Here is a 20,704-nt window from a genome sequence, read left to right as displayed (position 1 = left end):
TGTTTAGTTCAAAAAATTTGGCAAAATAGACATTGTAGCATTTTCGTTTGTATTTGACAAATAAGGCTAAAAAGATTTGTCTCGTAAATTACAATTAAACTGTGTAATTAGTTATTTCTTCTATCTTCTATATTTAATGCTTCATGTATATGCTGCAAGATTCGATGCGATGGAGAATCTGAAAAAATTTACATTTTTTTTTAGAACTAAACAAGGCCTTAAGCTCAGTTTCGCTTCATATTCCTCACCCAACTTGGCAGGCAGCCATTTAATTTAGTGCTTGCTTCAGATCTAGCTGGGGTACGGTTAATATGGTTGCTCATAAGAGTCCCACAGTGATAGTGATAGGATAGGATCCACCTACCCATGGCTAGCCTGATGAGATTATCTGTAGCTTACGTACACTCCTCGATCTAAAGGTGGTGATGGAGTAGCACCATTGAAAGCAGCAGGTTCCTGTTTTGGAGTAGTGAGCATCGTCGATCAAGGAACTCCCTAGCTACGGAACCATATTCGAGACGACGACAGAAGCTGCCTTGGCCATTAACTAACTGACTACAAGGAAAAAGAAACCAAAAAGCTGAAACATCGCCAATTGAAATTTAGCTTACACTAATATTTATGCTAAAATATTGTAAGAGAAAAATACTGTTCGTCCGCCAAACCGTTGTGCTGCGAAACGGGAAAGTCTACGGTGGTACACGTACAAAATAGAAAAAGAATGGCCATGTCATTATCTGCAATGCAATGCACCCAGGACTGACAGCAGCAGCGCCTCGCTCAAGCGCTCCACGTCAATGTAGATGCAGATGCAGGTGCCATGCTATACGCCTGCTGTCTGCTGAACTAATGTCCATGCTAGTCTCAAAAGTCATAACTAAAATTACTATTGACTGACTACTGGCTGACATAAAAAGTACGACTGACAAGCGAACGCTGATAAGATCCGGCTTCCGTGCTGCTAGGACGAGGGGGATTTTGATGTCAGTACAGAGTTACAGACTCCAGAAGGATTGCCTAGTGGTGTACTCCGTACTACTACAAATGCTTTGTGTTATGGAAGTTGAGCTGCCTGCTGCTTTATATATGTTGATACCAGTCAGTCACAATAATTGTTCCGGCCAGGCCTTATATAGATTTTTTTTTAAAAAAGAGTGGCTTTATATTTGTTTTGGACTGCGTTGAGGTCCTGATGATTGGGTGTAAAGGTCTAGATATAGATTTACAGATATCTAAAGATCTTGAGATAGTAATCTTCCGTCATCCGTTTTGAGGTCCATGGTATGGTCACGGTCTGATTTAATTAAGTTGATTGCTGCCAGTTTGTTCCTGCTACAAAGGGAAGCAATAGTATATTGCTTGGTACTAATACTTTGTACTGTAACATTCCCTGGATAATGGGCCAAAACTGTGAGGTGGCAACTTGAATTCTTCATTTGGACTTTGCACTACTCATTATATTCTCGCGTTCTGAGGTTGTTCATGCAGCGTGGAATGCATTATTCTGAATGTTCTAAGCTAGCATTATTCTTGGAAGTACCTGCTTAGCTATCCTATATCCAGGTGCGTGGTGTATGTTCCTGATTTGGTGAGCCAGTCATTAAGCTCAGTTTTGTTTCATTCCTCACCCAACTTTGCAGCCATTTATTTACTGGCTCTTCAGATCTAGCTGAGGTTAACATGGTTGCTGATCATAAGAGTCCCACGGTGATAGGATAGGAGAGGGATCCACCTTATTGCTTTTAGCAGCACCATGCATGGCTAGCTAGCTCGATTATACGACACTGTAGGCGCGTCTGTGAAGACCTTTTTTTTTACATAGTGATCTGAACTTAAACTACTCTACAAGTCATCTGATGAACCATCGAAATAAGACCACATAGTACTTAAATTGACAAACAAGATAGAATCAGCACAATCATAAATACGCCCTAGATGAGATGACCATTTTACAGTAATTGCCGAGGAGATGAGCTTCTGTCTGTCTCATGCCTGAACTGAACTAGTGGATCATCCCCCCCTTCCCCCCCAGGCAACGAGAAACTGAAGAGGTTGTTGTTTCTTGTTCGGAAGCTAACCGTGTGTTTGGTTGGGGGTTGGGTGGGTTGGGTTGGATCCAACCCAGTTTTTAGGGACGGAGTCAACCCGTCCAGTGTTTGGTTGCACTTCTGCTTTTGGGGACGGAGCCAACCCATTTTAGTGTTTGGTTGAAGAATTGGGGACAGAGCGGCTCCGTTCAGTGTTTGGTTGAAGGAATTCAGTGTTTGGTGGGAGCCAACCCGGCTGGAGCGGCTCCGTCCGCCAGATTTTGACGGACGAGTCCAACCCGCATCTGAGAGGAATATTCCACTCTGGAGCCAACCCAACCCTTCCATCCTCCAACCAAACCGTCACAAGAACGGATTCGCTCCGACCTGGCTCGCCCCGCTCTCCAACCAAACACACGGTAAGGTTATGACGACGTACAGGAGCGCCTCTCGATCCGTAGCATTAGCTTAGAACAAGATCAATAATAGAGCCAAGTGTTTGGCTATAAGTCAAATAATTAGAGCTAAGTTATACAATAAGTTGTCTCATACTTATCTCTAAAATACATTCTCTTTTCTCTTCTTTCTCACAACATTTGCTATTTGAGCCCACTACTACATATGCATCCGTGCCCAGCTTGATGCTTGCAGGCACCAAGCTATCATCTCTCACATCTCTTCTCTTTTCTACATCAGTATTAGCTTAGCTAGCTATAAACTCATTATTATACCTGCTCTTAAAACAAAAACCGCATTGTTCGTTGGTCACACAAAACCTGCCTGAATATCCGGAGCCGTGAGGTTCAGCATTAATAGTAGCTTATAAATAAGCCACTTCATCTACAAGAGACTAGAACACCAATATAATGCAGACACACATGACATGACCACCAGACGGTTGGCACTGGGTGCTGTCCCTCCAGCTCCAGCACGGTCTCGTCCGGTCTCGAATCCGTGCGAGGCAGCTCGCCTCACCTACCATCTGCATCTGCTCCATCGATCGATCTGTTGCATGCATGCATTGGCCGGTGTGGGGTAATATAATGGTGGGGAGTGACCCAGACAGTGAGCCGTGGCGGACACATGCATGGTGCCCACTGCCCAGCTCAGCTTGATCTCTACGTGAGATGATCGAGCAGCGTTAGGTTTGCCGTGCAGCAGCTGCACATGGCAATGGAGCCTTCCTCTGTGTGTGTGTGTGTCCACTGCATTTGGCTGGCCTACGTGTACCCCGTGGGGATCAGAGTGGGATGGAGCCATTCTGCATCTAGAAAGCACTGTCGATCGCCGATGGATGCAACGAAAATTCTACGTGCTCCTGTTGTTCATTCATGTATTGGATACTCATCACTTTTTTTTTTTTAGAATTCGAGGGCAAAGAGCCCCAGCCTATACTCATCACTTTTTTTTAAGGTGCTCATAAAAATAGGAAAAGTATGCATGTATCAGGATGCAAGAATTTACCACTCTCAGGCGAACGTTTTTCCTTTAGGGCCTGTTTGGATTGAAGGAATGTAAAACAAAGGAATGGAAAAAAAAACACAGAAATAGAGTAGAGTAAAAAGTGAAAAACTACAGGATTTCAAAATACAGGAATAAATACTTTGAGCCGTTTGGATTACAGGAATATATTTGGATCATCATGTTGTCCCTAAACACTATTTCTATCCATTGATGTATACTAACGTGATGCTTTTCACTAGTCATTTAGGACATTACAGAGTACTTTTTAAATTCATCTTTGGCTGCTGGCCGTTCGGAGGGTGACCGTTCTCTCTCATGAGTCCTGACCATCATTTATCATCTTAGTTGTTTGTCGTTCTTGAGCCTTTGGCCTTGTTTAGTTCGCAAAATTTTTCAAGATTCCCCGTCACATCAAATCTTGCGGCACATGCATGGAGCATTAAATATAGATGAAAACAAAAACTATTTGCACAGTTCATCTGTAAACCGCGAGATGAATCTTTTGAGTCTAGTTACTCTATAATTGGACAATGTTTGTCAAATAAAAACGAAAGTGCTACAGTGCCGTTTTTCACCATTTTTTACGAACTGGACAAGGCCTGTGTTCCTCGGACCATCAAACAACAGCGTGCATGGCGGGGCGTGCGAGCGGTGTGACTGGTGCGAGCTCTAGGGTGGCGGCGGGGCGTGTGAGTGGAGGGGTCGGTGTGAGCGCAAGTGGCCGTGGCAGCATCATGGGCGATTGAGCGCGCGAGCAGCCACCGACGTTGGCGGCGAGGCTCGACTGCCCGGGCGTGACGAGCGAGCGATAAGATTTCCCTTGGTTTCGATTGGATTCTTTTTTTCCTAGGTTTTGTACAAGATAGAAATCCTTTCCTGTGGAATGGTATGCATGATTCCTCCATTCAAAACGCTGAAACTGCTTTCCTTTCCTCTGTTTTAAATTCCTATATACTTTTCCTTTGAATTTCCTTCAATCCAAACAGGCCCTTAACATTAGGGCCTTGTTTAGTTCCGAAAACTGAAAAGTTTTCGGAACTGTAGCACTTTTTTTATTTAACAAACATTATCCAATCATAGAGTAATTAGGCTTAAAAGATTCATCTCGTAATTTACAGATAAACTGTGCAATTAGTTTTTATTTTTGTCTATATTTAATACTCCATATATGTGGCGTAAGATTCGATGTGACGGAAAATCTTGAAAAGATTTTGGTTTTCAGGATGAACTGAGCGAGGCGTAGGAGGCAGGATCAGAGATTCTTCTCTTCAGGACGCAGCCTCGCCTCACTGAAGCGCTCACCCCGTCAATGCAGACGCAGAGGCTGTCGCCGGACATATGGATGCCACTCCAGTGCCTTGTTTCGATCATCCTAAAATTTTAAAACTTTTCAAAATTTTCTGTCACATCAAATTTTACGGTACATATATAAAACACTAAATATAGATGAAAACAAAAACTAATTGCACAATTTATCTGTAATTTACGAGACGAAGTTATTGAGCCTACTTATTTTATAGTTGCATAATAATTGTCAAATACAAACAAAAGTGCTACAGTATCAAAATTCAAAAACTTTTCGGAACCTAGCCTCCATGTTCAGGTCCAGCCCATGCTTGTCGCCATGGCGGCCATGCGCTCCGAGTCCGAGTCGTCTCAGATTTGTTTGAGTTGATCTCATCTCCCTCTCACGCTGCCGGCCCCTGCTCGGCCGGCTCCTGAAAGCGATGAGACGACGCCTCCCAACATACTCCATGACAAGGAAGGACACTAGTTTGGTGCCTGCTGGATGACTGAGACTGCCGGCCGCCGAGTAGCTAGCGTGGGGCCGGGCCGGGGTGGTGTGTGTGTGAGAGCTCTCAGCTGTGGCCGTGTCACCGTGATCTCGCATTCGCATGGCCGGCCCCCTGGATAAGCTGCTGACTGAGCCACTACTACTAGGCTTTGCCTGCAGCCGCACATGGAACGGGTTCAATGACTTGCCCTAGGCCTTGTTTACTTTCCCTCCAATATCCAAAATTTTTCAAATATAGATAAAAATAAAAATTAATTGTACAGTTTAGTTGGAATTTACAAGACAGATCTTTTGAGTCTAGTTAACCTATAATTTGACAATAATTATCACAAACAAACGAAAGTGCTACAGTGTCGAGAAATTTTTTCATTTGCGAACTACACACAGCCTTGCTGTTGTAAAAAAATGTATTAGGTATTCCAATGAAGGAGAATAAAACAGATATAAGGCACTCTCAAGGTTCGATTCCCACCCCAATCACGGTTAATTAACAAGGGTTTAGTTTAATGTCTTCATCAACCTAAAATGAGATTTTGCACACCCAATTAAATTCTAACCATAAATTTAAAAAAGTAAACGTTTGTATACATCCAAATATGTTCACTATGAAAATATATTCGGTTATTAATCTAATGGTACCTAACTTATTGCACATCGTCATGAATATTCCGATGAAGGAAAATAAAACGGATATAAGGCTCTCTCAAGGTTCGATTCCCACCCAAAACACGGTTAATTAACAAGGGTTCAGTTTAATGTCTCCGTCAACCTAAAAAGAGATTTTGCACACCCAATTAAATTCTTTATTATAAGAAGATCTGCCAAGTTCTCTCCAGTGCACACAAATCCAGTTTTTTTTTCTCAACATAGGCAAAGGAGAACTAATACAAAACCTTAGGGTGTGTCTAAGAGGAATGATTCAATATCTAAGAAACATTTTCGGGGAGAAGTAAAATCTGCTTCTCAAGTGAAAAATATTATGTTTTTTCTGTTTCTGTTTTTCTCGAATATGTAAAAGATCTGCGTATCATTATATTAAAATTGAGAAAAACGCTTTGTTACATCGACGTGTCTCTCAAGTGCGCTAGGCAACTACTCACGTAATAGACAACATAACTTAGTTGCGCCAGCATCGATCCACTGGTCGGCGACAAACTTGATATGGATAAGGAATTTTGTACAGGAATTACAGGATGAGCTTGATGTGGCTAAGGAATTTTGTACAGGAATTACGGTTCGGAGAATCCTTATTACCAACCAAATACGCCATTAATGCATTGTTCAGTTTATTATACATGGTTTGTCTACAACATGTATCCACTATGTTGTTCCAACATAAACCGAGCGAGAAAGGGATTATAAATCCTTATTAATGTGTGACTTTCAATCCGTCTTTTTTAAAAAAAACATGCTTGATCTCTAATAATCTGTTTCTTATACTAAGTCTGCATCATCGTAGAACTTCGTTTGAGCCTGTTCGTTTACGTTTATCTATTGAATCTGCCAACCATTTAGCAGTGTTTTTTTTTTCTCACAATAAATCTGTGAACAGTACTTTCCACTTTTGTGACGAGATGACTGTGAAAAGACCATCTCTTCTCATCTCAACTCTCGAACCCTTGTGTTTTTTTCTTACAAAGGGGAAAAAATGTGTTTGATTTGATCCCTAACCTGTCTCCCATACCAAGTTTACATCGCGTCATTAAACTCTAAAGGAACAACTCATAGTAATAGAAAAAACACAGAGCGAGAGAGGAGTCACGTGATTCATGAACAGCTCCGGCCGGCTGTAAAAACGAAACGAATTCTCATGTGATTCTCGGCCTGAGAACTCTGAAACTCTTTTCGATCTTCTCTGTCCCTTGGTGTCCAATTCCAAGAAAGAAAAGAATCCCCCAGCAGAGAGGATCGGAGTCCAATCCAATCCCTTTCCGGCCGCCGCCGCCTCCGTGCTCTCCGTCTCCCTCCCCGCCCCGCGTTGGCGTTGCTTGCGCTCCTATTCCTACTCCCCCACCAAACTGTTACCCGCGTCCCCCCAACCATAAATAACCTCACCCCTCTCCCTCCGCCCTCTTCCCGTGCACGCCCGCTTCCGTTTCCACTTCCCGCCGCAATAAACAAGTCCCAGGTGCGGCGGCGGTGGCGGCATTGCCGTGATTTCCGTGATTCTTGCGCTTCTTGGTTGTCTACTACGGCCTCGTTGGCTCACCTCTTGTTTCCGTTCTCTTCTTGGCTCGGCTGCTGCAGTTGGGAGTTTGCTTCGGTTGGGCCGGGGGTTCAGATCGTTCTTTGCTGGAGTAGAGAAAGAGAATTCAGTCGGCGGCGATGGGTATCCTCTCGCTCATCACCGGCAAGGCGGGCGCCAGCGGGTTCGGGTCCGCGTCCACGGCGGAGCAGGTCACCGACGGCGTCGACGCCAGCCGCCTCACCGTCGTCATCACAGGTAAATAATCCGCTAAATAAACCGCCGGCAGATTCCTAGAAAAGAAGATTCCTCTTCTACAATGATGATGACGCAAGAACATACTGTTTCTTGCGTCAGTGAATGAGCGGTGCTTACTGCTGCTGTTATGTTGCTTGCTTGATGAAATTGAAATTCACCGGTTTTCCTCTGTAATTGTGTGGCTGCTTTGCCTTGTCGACAACTTCCCTTTTTCGGCGCTTGATAAGGAGGTGTGGGTAGATCTTCACCTGACACTACTAATTTGTGTGGGATTTAATTGCTCGCTACATGTTGTTGTCACTGGCTTTTTCTGGTCGTTGTTTTATGAGCCGTACGTGCATACGCAGCCGAGTCTATGGAGCATGGAATCTTGCCTCTTCAATGATTGTGTTGTTGAAAAGCGTGACACCATCATGCCCTGCATAGTGCTCTTTCTCAGAACTCTACTGAATCTACTGATTAGATTTCAACTGAGTCTACTGATACTTAGATTTCAACTGAATCTACTGATACTTAGATTTCAACTGAATCTACTGATGCTTTATAGTCACCAACATTTTGCACAGTCCGGTACTTGTCTCTTGGTTACTTTGTTTGTGAATCTCACGTCTTTTTTTTAGCTTTTTCTTTAGGAAACATCCCTTTTTGTGCGTGTGTTGAACTATTGGATGGTTTAGACCTAGATTTATGAGTTTGCAGTGATATCTTTGTGTACGAAATTTATTGTTAACAACATGTTGTTGCCACTAGCTTTCTCTTTCTTACAACTGCACTAGTGAATGTTGAGATGTACGCCATGTTTTCTTGTGAACTGTAACTGCCAACTAACATATCCTTACAGTGACCTGTATCTTACTGAAAATTACACTTAGATCCTGTGAGCAAGTAGTAAAGGACTTGTATGCATCAGAAGTAAAAGCTATTATTCTCCTGCGTAGTTCGAGGAAAAACAAAGTAAAAGCTATTATATTAGATGATGGTTTCCTACTTAACACTGTGGTTACATTACATTAGGATAATGGATTTTCCTTTTTACTTTTTTCTGATAGATTGATATTTTTTCCTTTTTATGTGGAAAAGCAGAGTTTGAGCTTGGGCCCACGTGGTCCTTTGGCACAATCATTTTGTGTGGCCTTGAATCAATTGTCCATAGTGTAATGTTATCTGTTCTTTTTCGAAGAACCTACTGGCAACTGTACCTGCTTTCGTTGCAATGCATCTTTTGTTTTCATGGTAGTTTGATATACTTTTATCAGAATTACCTGTGTCTCACCAGTGGTACTATAACATCAACATTATATTGAACCAGTTTGTTTTGACTTCCTATAAGTCTTAAGTACCTTGTTTTCAGTATATAATTGCTTCATGTGCAAAAAAAAAGTTGTTGGGAACTGAGATGATGTGGCAGCAACAACCTGCACCAATATCTCTATCATTACTCTGATGAGACCACAATTTATGAACTGTAACATATTTCCATCTCCCCTTTTCTGGCACATAATTTCTCACCTCAATGTTGTTTATATAGTGGCAAGTGTAACAAGGTCAACAATGCAGGATCCTTTCAGTTAGATGGCTATCATCTTCTATCTTTTTTCATTTCACTATAATATTTTGAGGGCTTAGTTGTCCGCTTAACTTCACATAAAAGTTGGAACGCCTATTCCTTTTCCATAGGGCTTAGTTGTGCGTTGACTATTTGCATTTATTAAAAATCAATCCCAGTAATGTTCGTTCTTGCATGGAAGCTTTCCAAAAAGACTTTAGATTAGTGTGTTGATTTTCAAATAAAATGTAAATACACACATATATTTAATTGACAAGAATTCATTTACTGATTTCAAAATTGAAAATGAAATTGTTGGTTGAGAAGGAGGGACATGAAGCTTTGCTGGGATATTTTTTTAGTGGAGTAAATTTGATGCCATTACCACTTATTTTTGTTGGGAAAACTTGGAATGTATGAAAGTAGAGTAGTTCTGGAATTTTTGGTGAATGGTGTATGAATGCTCAGGAAGTCCAACGTTAGATTAAAAGGGAGGTTGCCTTGGGATTTTACCATTACAGCAGTTTCTGCACTATTTTCTTTTCGTTTGTGGTACTTTAGCAGCTTTAGCCCTTATTATTTCCTTGTTGGTTTTGTTTTATGATTTTGGCTACAGTTGCTGCTTGGTGTTAGGCTTCAGTTCATGAGCCCCTTCATTTATCTTAAATTGAAACGAAAATAGTTTTTGTGCATTGTTAAACTGACTCCTTATAAGTGCTCTTATTGGATTAGGAGTTAGAGGAAATCTGTATTAGCAGTGATTAATATTTCTTATTCATGAACTGTGGGTTTATGTTTCTTAGTCATGTGGCTTAGGATATTTCATTTCTTTTCCTCAAGTTTGTAAGCATTCCTTTTACAGTTTTTGCTGTCATCATTTATAGTTAAGTAAAATTAAAGTTAATCAGATCAAGCACTCATTTCAAAGATGTCGAAAATCTATTGATTTCCAAATTTTATTGAAACTTGTACTTTTTTTTACATAAATCAGGAGGAGCTAGTGGCATTGGTCTGGAGACCTCAAGAGTCTTCGCCCTGAGAGGAGCCCATGTGGTCATTGCTGCTAGAAACACAGAGGCTGCATCAGAAGCAAGGAAGACCATCATGGAGAAGAACCCAACAGCACGTATTGATGTTCTGAAGCTTGACCTCAGCTCCCTCAAGTCTGTCAGGGCTTTCGCGGACCAGTTCAACTCGATGAAACTTCCTCTGAACATCCTGATGTAACCCTCTTCACCTCTTGTTATGCTTGATTTTCTTTGATATATATGAAGTTTGTTTTGCTTTGGTTAAAGTTATCTCCAGCTTATATGTATATTCACCAATTTTAGTGCTTTCCTCTTTGCACTGAACTAAGCCTTGATGAATCCTTTTCTGTTCCACAGAAATAATGCAGGTGTGATGTTCTGCCCTTTTCAACTGTCTAAAGATGGGGTTGAAATGCAATTCGCGACCAATCATCTCGGTATTCTCTCACTGACAACATGTATTACTTAAAACAGATAAAACGAGTCTCATTGTCCGGTACTGACTTTTGTTTTAATCAGGACACTTTCTGCTCACCAATCTCCTCCTTGATACTATGAAAGCCACTGCCAAGTCTACTGGTATTGAGGGTCGCATTGTGAACTTGTCATCAGTTGCCCACCACCATACATATCCAAAGGGAATTGACTTTGATAAACTCAACGATGAGAAAATGTATGTGTATTCAATTATTTATGGTTGTTTGTAGGAATTGACTGTTGATTGAACTGCAAGTAATGATCTTTTATTGGCAGATACAATGACAAAATGGCTTATGGACAGTCTAAGCTGGCAAACTTACTGCATGCGAATGAGCTCTCTAGAAGGCTGAAGGTATTTTTTTGGGGTATCCTAATATTATCCATGTTTATTACTCTTTCGGGAAGGATAGAATCCTGAAGAGAAACAATTTGTCCATCATGGCCCTGATGCTTTGGCCTGCTTCACTACCATGAGGCGCTAACTGTAAGGGGCAACTTGTAAGCAATAGCCATTGCAAACTTTGGGATTTAGACAACTTCAGATCCTTAGGGATCTTTTACATTAAAAAAAAGATCCTTAGGGATCTTGATACTTGACTTCCATAAATTATATGATTTTGTTCCCTTTTACCCATGCATCAAAATTCATGATAGTGATGTAGGCTTACACTGGTTAAAACTTTGAAACCTACTCCTGGTTCTCAAATTATGTGCCATCCTTCAGGATTCCTGTTCTGACACATCATTATTTCTGTGTTTGTAAACAGGCAGAAGGAGCAAACATCACAGTTAACAGTGTCCATCCTGGATTGATCATGACCAATTTGATGAGGCACTCCTTTGTTCTCATGAGTATGCTCTCTTTTTCTTGTTTTCTCATAGAGAATATATGTTCTCAGGTCCTAGCACTTATCTTCTGATAATGTTCTGAAGCACTTTTTTTCTCTTGCAGAGGTGCTTCAGGTTGCCACTTATATACTGTGGAAGAATGTACCCCAGGTTCGGAACCAGATCTTTGCCTTTCATGTTTGTAGCCAGTTCTTGTTCATAGTGATAACATTAAAAAACATCGTCACATGGTGAAAGTAATGAATCTAATATTACTTCGCAACTTGTGTTCTGAAATTTTGCATATGCATTTTTCAGGGAGCCGCAACTACTTGTTATGCAGGACTGAACCCTCAACTCAAGGGAGTGACTGGAAAATACTTTGCTGACTGCAACGTGGAGAAGACGAGCAAGCTGGCGAGGAGCGAGGAGTTGGCGAAGCAACTCTGGGACTTCAGCGAGGAGCTGATCAAGTCTGCGAAATGAGAGCCGAAAGAGCTGGATCAGAGAAATGTTCTGTTCCTGCTTGGCATCTGGTGGTACAAGTGATGACTGGTTAATATGTAGCGGTGGTTATTAGGAACCTGAGCGATGACTGGACCTTCGGTGGTGTTCAGAAATAAAGTCTGCTTGCTTATTTCCTAGATTAATTAGTCTGGTGTGGCAAAGATCAACTTGTAGCGCTGTTAATATCTGTTCAATATACATGCAGCTCAGTTCTGGCTTGAAATTCAGAGTCGTGTTTGCCTGAAACATGTAGTTTCAATCAGTGTTTGATTCTTTTTTTTTTTTTTGTTATTTGGTTTAGCATCTGAATTGTGAATACAGCTCTTGCGTTGTTACATTCTGAACACCCCTGCTGTCTTGCCACTGAAACTAGAAGCCAAGATCCAAGATTCATATCTCATATACACCACAAAAATTACTGCTTCATGTACGTAAACAGATCGAGAAATCACAGACACAGCAGCCTATACTTGTTCTAGAAAAGCCGCGGGCGAAGATGGCTCGTCGTCGTGTTCATCCTCCCACACCCCAACGGCCGTGGTGAACCAGACGGCGCCGGTTACCACGACGACGGCGAACACGAGGGGCACGATGACGTCGGGCTTTGCCCGTCCGAGCATGCCGGCGGGCACGCAGACGGCGTCCCACGGCGGCCCGTCGAGCGGCAGACCGACGGTGAACGCGACGCTGTCGTCGCCGCCTGTGGTGGTGCCCGCCGGGCACGCCCGGGAGAGCGGCGCCCAGGGCCCGACGGCCCAGACGAAGGCGAGCTCCGGCGCGAACGCCGCCACGGCCACGGCCGTGGTGGCCACCGCCGTCCACGCGGCCGCGTAGAGCAGCAGCGCGCGGCGCGCGAGGAGGCCCGCGAGGGACAGGGAGAGGGAGGGGAACGCCATGGGGGTTGCCCCGTCCGACCGGCTGCGAGAGGATCGCTGGAGAGCTCGCGCGCGGCGTGAGGTTTAATTAGCGCTGCTACTGCTAGCGGAGCGGGAGCGGCAGTTCCGTGCCGTGGTTCGGGTGGGTGAAGAGGATTTGGCGGGAGAGCAGGTGACCGGTGGCACTGGCACTTGCCTGCTCCGGCTCCGCAGTCAGGGCAGGCTACGTGGGCCCCAACCTTCAGGGGACCTCTGGTGGGCTATGTACGTCACAGTTCAGCATGCCACGGGCCGGCCCATTTATCTACACAGAAATCTTGGACCCGGGGCCCGAGCCGGATAGCCGAGCAAAGCGAGAGCCTTCTCCCGTCATGCCGATTTGCACTTACTTTTGTAAGAAGTACAATGTGATTTTACTCCTATTTTGTCATGAAATATAGGGAAGCTTGTGACATATTTTAAAATATTTTTGGCAACAAAATTTGTATATATATTTGAAATCTGTACAAATGTTTACAAGTTTTTAAGATGGCATTGCCAACGTGGAGGATTTTGCCGACTTTAGCATTAACAAAACAAATCGTCGACACCAGTCCCTGGCAATCGTGCCTGAGCTTTAGCACTAACACTGGCTGAGGGTGTTGTTGCTATGGTGGACGACATTTGAATGGTCTGTGTTATTATTCATGTTACTAACCTTGGGGATCAGAGAACAGATACCCTCTTGCAAAGCGTGCTGCAGTGGTGCTCTGTTTTGCTACGTGTGCTGCAATACTCCTTTGTGGGGGCGCGCTCGCCCGTCTGCCGCGCCGACGTCAGATCAGGGGTGAGGTGGAGGCGTTGGCGCTGCCCGTGCCCCTCTTGCAACGTCGCCATATTAGGAGGTATGAAGGGAGCGAGAGAGGGAAGGAGGCCGGAGGGGGAGGAAGAGGAGAAGGAGGAGCGCCGCCGCTCTGCTCGGGTTCGACCGCCTGTAGCATCGCGATGACGAGGGAGAGAGAGTAGAGAAAGAAGGGGAAGAATCTGGAAGGAGAAGCGAAAACCGTAGTATTTATTTATTATTTCCGGATTCTACACAGAAGCTAGAGAAACCGAGAGAAGCTAACCAGAGCTGACTAGAATCCAGAGAAGTGGCTGGAAGCAAGAATCGGCTCCAAGTTATCTGGACCTTCGAACGCAAGATCGGACTACCGCAGGAATTTCGGCTGACGTGGCCTAGCTACCCGCGCAGGTGCGTGTTCCACTTTGTAGGGGTTAATCTGCAAGCTGGTTTGTGATGATGCTTCTCTCCTCTTCCAAAGTGAAACGTCTGATCCTGCTCCCTCGTTGCCATGTGACAGCGGGCGGCCGTGATCTCTTGTTGTGTGATGATGGCCTTCTTAGGCCATGTACAATGCAGAGGCTCCTGTAAAAACGCTTGAAAGGAGAGAGAATAAAAAATGTCAGCAAGCGTCTATCAAAGGGCTGAACCTACAGTGCAAAAGCGTCTGAACTGTCGGTTGTTGAGATAGTTTCGAGACTTATCTCAAGCGCTCGGCTCCTGGGGATCACGCAAGCGTCAGTCCTCGCGCCGCCACCTCGCAAAGCGCCGTATCTGTCCGTGAGCGCCTCAAATCGGACACACTGGACTCCACCGTGGAAGAAAAACAGAATACCGGCCCAAAACAGCCCGTAGGCGCCCGGCGTTGTACGTGGCCTTAGGCCTTGTTTAGTTCCAAATTTTGTTAGGGAAACGACACTGTAACACTTTCGTTTTTATTTGATAAATATTATTCAATAATAGAGTAACTAGGCTTAAAAGATTCGTCTCGCGATTTACAGGTAAACTGTATAATTAGTTTTTATTTTTATTTATATTTAATGTTTCATGCATGTGTCGCAAGATTCGATATGATAGTGAATTTTAAAAAGTTTTTTATTTTGGGGTGAACTAAAACCAGTTGAAAAATGAGAGCGGCTGGCGATTGGAGCCGAGAGCCGCCGCCGAGGCTAGGAGGCGAAGCGAGCCAACAGAATATGCGCTAGGAGTCCGGGCGAGCCTGTTGAGTAGTCAGCCACGTGTCGCCATCTCATTAGAAGTCCGCACAGGACTAGGAACGGAACGGATCCATGAATCCATCCGCACCCAATTTTTTTTGCGGCTGAAGTCCTAAACGGCGAGTCGGCCATCTTCGCGGGGTGTCCTTCGCGGGGCGGCGCCGCTTCCGTCGGGGATGGCGTCCGGATCGAGCGACGGCGGGAACGTGTGCCCTTGGCCGGCGTCGATTCTGCTCGCGGAGGAGGCGTACGTCGGCGGCAGTAGGAACGACACGACGGCCAGAGCCAGATCCACGTTCAATCGTACCGTGGAGATCACCTTCTGGATCGCTGATCCACCGGCGGTGTCCTTCTACACCTTCCGCTGCATGAAGGCCCCCAACTCCGATTCCAAGGACGTGGACCTGAGAGTTCGTTCAGCCGTTGCGGGCGCACATGGCAGATTCGTTCTTGTTCGCACCCTCTTGGCCAGTATCGCCCCCATGTATGAGTACTTCATCTACAAGGGCCACCCCAAGTCCCCGTCCCTCGAAAGCATCCCACCTATTCCGTTTCTTGATATGATGAACGGAGCGGAGTTCGGAATCGTGCCCCGCGGTGACGATGGCCATTATCTCCTGATTGCACTCCGTGACACGGCGAATGATTACCGGCTTCACATCTACTCGTCTGAGGATGCAACATGGGGGACTAAGGAACTGCCCAATCCATGTCCTGAGGTCGGTACAATTATGCCGGACAAGGTGTTCACACTGGGAGATGGCTTCGTGTTATGGGTCGATTTGCTGCAAGGTATGCTGCTATGTGACGTGCTTCGAGAACCCCTTCTTGCGCAATACATCCCGTTGCCTGAGCCCTTGCCTGGAAACAGAGAAAAAGTGAAGAAATGCCTCCCAGGAGTTAAGTTTTTTCGGGATCTCACCTGTGTTGATGGTCTGATCAAGTTTGTTGAGATAGAACGGCGTGAGATTGTAAGAGAGATTACAGATGTTCCTCCTGAAAAGCCTTTTGACCCGAGGACCGAGGATGTGTTGTATGATTTAGAATTGATCAGGCTGAGCAAGCGCAAACCAGTGGAAAACAAGCCTAAGTTGGAGCGCTCAGTGGATGGTTGGAGTGCCATTGTATGGACTAGGGAGATTGGGTCCAACTTTTGGCGCAAAGGAAGCGTTGTTGACGTGAATGACATTTTGGTCGATGACTCGGTGTTTTCAGCGTTGCTGTCCAGCAACAAGAGTGAATCTTCTGGGACTGGGAGCCTGACATTCAAGAACATGATCTCGGTTTTGCCCACCCTGATGAGCACGGATGGTAATGATATCCTTTACCTCAAGTCGTACATCCAGCAATTGGGTTTTTCGGTGCTGGCTGCTGTGGACCTTGTGGAGAAGACACTGAAAGTGGAAGCACCTGGAGCGCATCCTGTTGGAAAATATAACACTTCGCTGCAAACATTGCGTCCCTGTGCATTGGCGAACCAACTGAAAATGACTCCAGGTAATTGTTGACCTTCTCTTGCTATCAACATGCCTGTGACTAGTGAGCACCTATGTTCTGTGACGCTGTTAGCGAATTATCTTGTTGCTGGTTAGACCCTTTTAATGGTTATTATATGTACAACACCGTTGGTGAATTATATTGTTTGATTGATGGTTACACCCCTTTTAAGCTCCGCACCATATATATGTTTGTTTTACTCGTGGTTTCTGCTGTGAGAAATAGGGATATCTGGTTTTTGGACCTTGCCTTTATGGCCATGTTTAAACTTTTTGTTTACAATAGATACAGGGCATGGATGGTTATATTCTGTGTTGATTTTTATTTATACTGCGCTGCATAGAATCCAGTCTTAATCTGTGCTGGGCAGCCAGATTTTTTAATACCTGTTTCTGTAGGACTATGGTATTGCTTATGAGTTAACCTGTTTCTGTAGGCATTAAAGTCTCAGCAAGTCAGATTGCACTGATGGGCAGCTCTGCCAATGAGCCAAACAGTACAGCTGTAAGTATTTTCTATCAAGTGCTGGCCTTCTTATTTCAAATAATTCCCCTTCCCACCTGCTAATGTTTCCTCCCTTGTGTCTTTAGATTCGTGTGGCTGAGCCCTTTTACCAAATTCCAAGGCAGGTTTCTTACTCTGTTCTTTGAATATCTTTGCAATGTTCTAAATTATCAAACCATTGAATATTCTGAAAGCTATCGCTCATTAGTTTTAGCTGATATTGGAGCTCTTTTGTATATTCGGATTTGCTGTCCTCAGGCAATTGGCTGAGAAAGTCAACCATGCACAAAATGGAGCTCAGAGTAAGATTGCACCGATGGGCAGCTCTGCCAATAAGCCAAACAGTACAGCTGTAAGTATTTTCTATCATGCGCTGGTCTTCTTGTTTCAAAGAATTCCCAGTTCCCACCTGACCTGCTAATGTTTCCTCCCTTCTCTGTAGATCCGTGTGGGTGAGCCCATTTCCTATGAATCTGAGAACAAACGTCCAAGGCAGGTTTCTTACTCTGTTCTTTGAATATCTGTGCAATGATGATCTGTTTTAAATTATCAAACCATTGAATATTCTGATCAGTTTTAGCTGATATTGGAGCTCTTTTGTATAATCGGATTTGCTGTCCTCAGGCTCTTGGCTGAAAAAGTCAACCATGTACAAAATGGAGCTCAGAGTACTGTACAGAATGTTCTTATCTCACAGGCCCATCCTAATCAAAACAATATGGTATGCTGAATCTAGTATATCATGTTTCCTGTGTGTCATACAACAAAGTTAATTCTAATGTGCTATTTCCAGCCTCCGCGGCTATGCTTTAACAGGTACCAGCAACCTGGATACAGTGGGTACTCATCATGGCCCCATCAGAACAATCCGGTATGCCGTATTTCATATGCGCTGTTTCCTGTGTGCACATTTTTTTGTCATCATACAGCAACATTAATTAGATTGTGCTTCTCCAGCCGCCGGCTCCGGCGCCGTCGTGCTTCAACAACTGGGCTGGACCCTACAACCCGATCTATGCACCGTCGGCCCCTGCACCTAACATACAAAGCTATGTCAATTATCAATCACTGCCGCAGCAGCCACTACTGCCGGAGCAGCAGATTACACCTAGCATGGCATTTGGACCTCACATGGTAAAAAAATTATGCAGCTTTTATGATACGAACCCATGTTCTCATTTGACCTGCTGTTTTAGAAAAGACAATCTCTTATTATAAAATTTTAGGCCTTGCCTGGATGCAAAGTATTTTTAAAGTATCATAGAAACACTGTTTTTTCAAAATATTTATCAATTTTCGAAAGCTACCGAGTGTTTGGATACAACAAATCTTGTTTTCTCTAAAACCATGGTTTTATTAGTCTTTTTCGACTTTTAGAAACTCCACTCATGATCTTTTTGTTCTAAACCACAATTTTATGTGTCTTTGGCATATAAATCCACAGTTTTATGATACTACTGTTTTCCGAAAACTGTGTCATCCAAACAGGGCCTAAGTTTCATATATATACTCTTACCATAAATAAATTATTTAATGTGCTATAATCTCCTTGTGTTGTGTGATTAGAAAGCTCTAGAAATCATGGACACCATGTTTAATAAACGTGAAAATAATTCCAAAAGGGACTAAAACATTAAAATAAGCTTGATTTAATTCATTCTTATATAATAGTTTACAAATATTCAATTATTTTTATGTCTTCTATCTGTACTGCTTTTATCATACGGTGAACTTAATTAGATGTTGCTGTTTCCAGGCACACCGCCCCATCTATACTTCAACGACTGGTATGGAGCCTTATGCATATGGTGCCCACTCAGGCAGTGGCATCTACCATCAGCGCTGATAGCATCTCCTCCCTATTCAGTTTCTTGCCTATGCAGCTTAGCAGCAAACGTGAAGTGGTGTTTTAACCTCGTGCAGACTAAGATGTGCTGCCATATCCCTTTTAAGACAGTACATATGGCGCCAGCAATATTCTCCTTTTAAAAATTTCTTTTAGGTACCAGCTATTATCTGCAGTAAATCAGGACGTGGTGTGCATCTGAAACAAGTTTCATATACCTAACTATGAGATCATGGCAGTCTGAATTTGAACCGAACACTACTGGAAACTTAAATTTCTATTTTCTGTCGGTATTTATATTACACATAATTTTTCTATTTTCCTGTCTGTAACTTGTTTTTCTTATCAGTATATTTCAACACAGAAATATTATAGGAAAAAACTGTGCGCCTAATTCTCCCGCTCGGTCTGAGCGTCCAGCGCCAGAAATAAAATTTCAAACCTAACGGACTAGTATTTCTCTGTTGATGTCCTACTGATAGGAGAACTTTAAAATCGGTAGGAAAATTATAAACCCGACAGAAAATGTCTATTTTACTATCGAACTAGTCGTGTCGGAATTTTCATAAAATTGTTTAACTGTTTTGCTAGGTTTTAGCCTTTCTCTGTTGGGGTTTTTTACCGACAAAAAATTTTTAGTTTCCAGTAGTGAAACTCACTAACCCTAACCTTTGTCATCTCCATGGTATAAAAGAACACTATATATAGGACCAACCGTCACAATGCATAAGGCATGGAACCGGCATCACAAACTCCCTAGCCATACAAGGCTTTGAAGGCCCCAAAATCCACTTGTCACTGGCAACGAGATCTAGAATCCCTGAAAGAACATCAACAAAAGAAAGAGGTCAAAATCGCCATGAAGAGAGCCAACTGGCTGCTTCCCTCGATAAACATACCAACTGACACCAAGATCTGAAGAGAATTAACACATCTGACTGACCAAACTCTCGCCTCTCTTGATTGGAGATGGGACTGTCTGCAAGCAGGAGTAAATCTACGTTGAGCTTCCTGGTGCCCATACATCAGGGTGAAAACAAAATTACCACTAATTAGATAAATTTTCACCACGTATTGCTATCAAATTATGTATTTTTTCTTAGCACTGCACCACCGTAAAATTATAGTTGGTTTCGCCCCTATCTGCAAGTGTACCGCTACTGTTCTACTATTGGCCGGGCCCACGCCGCGGTAGAGTTACGAGCTGTTAGAGCAAGTTTAATAATACAACTCATTTGCTGGCTATAAGGTTTCTTGCAGCCTTCTCCTAGCCCACCCATACAATAGTTAGCTATTCACTATTAATACATGGCCCACTTGTCTCACAAAGTTTTTTGGTTCGTGTGCCTAGGCTGGCTGTAAGCTTACAGCCCGCTTCTCCTCTCTCTCCTCCCTTCTTTCCTCCACCTCAGCATTTAGCCAGCTTAGAGCATCTCCAAGAGTTTTGCAAACAAACTTTGCATTGCCCTATTTGTAAAAAAGAGTAGAAAATACCCCTCCAATGGTTTTGCAAATAAGGTTTGCAATTTGGTTAACTTTGCAAATAGAGGTTGAGGATTTGCATATATGCAAACCTTCCCATCACTTTGCATCTACAATTTCGGCCTTCCACATCGGACTCCATCCCCCCGGCCACGTCTGGACGACGTACGCGGCCACGGCGCGGGAACGGAGGTGGACCTTCACTCACGGGGACCTTCCCTCGGAGGTGGACGGAGCCGAACTGACGCGAACGACGACGACGGCGACGAACGACGAACGCGGCCTGGGCTGGGTGGCGACGGGTGCGAAGACCTGGGCTGGGCGGCAACTGGCGGCGACTTGGCC

At 43.8% G+C, this 20,704-nt stretch overlaps 3 protein-coding genes across 5 annotated transcripts; 2 read left to right on the top strand and 1 right to left on the bottom strand.

Moving 5' to 3' along the window:
• LOC8073299 (short-chain dehydrogenase TIC 32, chloroplastic) lies at positions 7,105-12,391 on the top strand. 2 transcript variants are annotated; one of them, XM_002457314.2, is made up of 9 exons: positions 7,105-7,414; positions 7,534-7,729; positions 10,267-10,498; positions 10,661-10,740; positions 10,823-10,976; positions 11,057-11,135; positions 11,551-11,635; positions 11,736-11,782; positions 11,930-12,380. In XM_002457314.2, the coding sequence occupies exons 2-9, from the start codon at positions 7,612-7,614 to the stop codon at positions 12,095-12,097; spliced, it is 963 nt and encodes a 320-aa protein (XP_002457359.1). In that variant the 5' UTR covers positions 7,105-7,414; positions 7,534-7,611; the 3' UTR covers positions 12,098-12,380. The 2 variants fall into 2 exon arrangements, with proteins under 2 accessions (XP_002457359.1, XP_021311188.1); XM_021455513.1 differs by lacking the exons at positions 7,105-7,414; positions 7,534-7,729 and adding an exon at positions 8,251-8,299 and having other exon boundaries at positions 11,930-12,391.
• Positions 12,392-13,038, bottom strand: LOC8060793. Its single transcript, XM_002455149.2, has one exon. The coding sequence runs from the start codon at positions 13,012-13,014 to the stop codon at positions 12,583-12,585; it is 432 nt and encodes a 143-aa protein (XP_002455194.1). The 5' UTR covers positions 13,015-13,038; the 3' UTR covers positions 12,392-12,582.
• LOC8060792 lies at positions 15,154-19,194 on the top strand. Of its 2 annotated transcripts, XM_021457597.1 has the most exons (9): positions 15,154-16,527; positions 16,964-17,031; positions 17,118-17,152; positions 17,290-17,383; positions 17,474-17,523; positions 17,656-17,752; positions 17,825-17,902; positions 17,989-18,165; positions 18,788-19,194. In XM_021457597.1, the coding sequence occupies exons 1-9, from the start codon at positions 15,207-15,209 to the stop codon at positions 18,875-18,877; spliced, it is 2,010 nt and encodes a 669-aa protein (XP_021313272.1). In that variant the 5' UTR covers positions 15,154-15,206; the 3' UTR covers positions 18,878-19,194. The 2 variants fall into 2 exon arrangements, with proteins under 2 accessions (XP_021313272.1, XP_021313273.1); XM_021457598.1 differs by lacking the exons at positions 17,118-17,152; positions 17,290-17,383.

This window comes from Sorghum bicolor, chromosome 3, assembly GCF_000003195.3.
Source record: "Sorghum bicolor cultivar BTx623 chromosome 3, Sorghum_bicolor_NCBIv3, whole genome shotgun sequence".
Taxonomy (NCBI): Eukaryota; Viridiplantae; Streptophyta; class Magnoliopsida; order Poales; family Poaceae; genus Sorghum; species Sorghum bicolor.
This window is presented reverse-complemented; position numbering and strand designations above follow the sequence as displayed.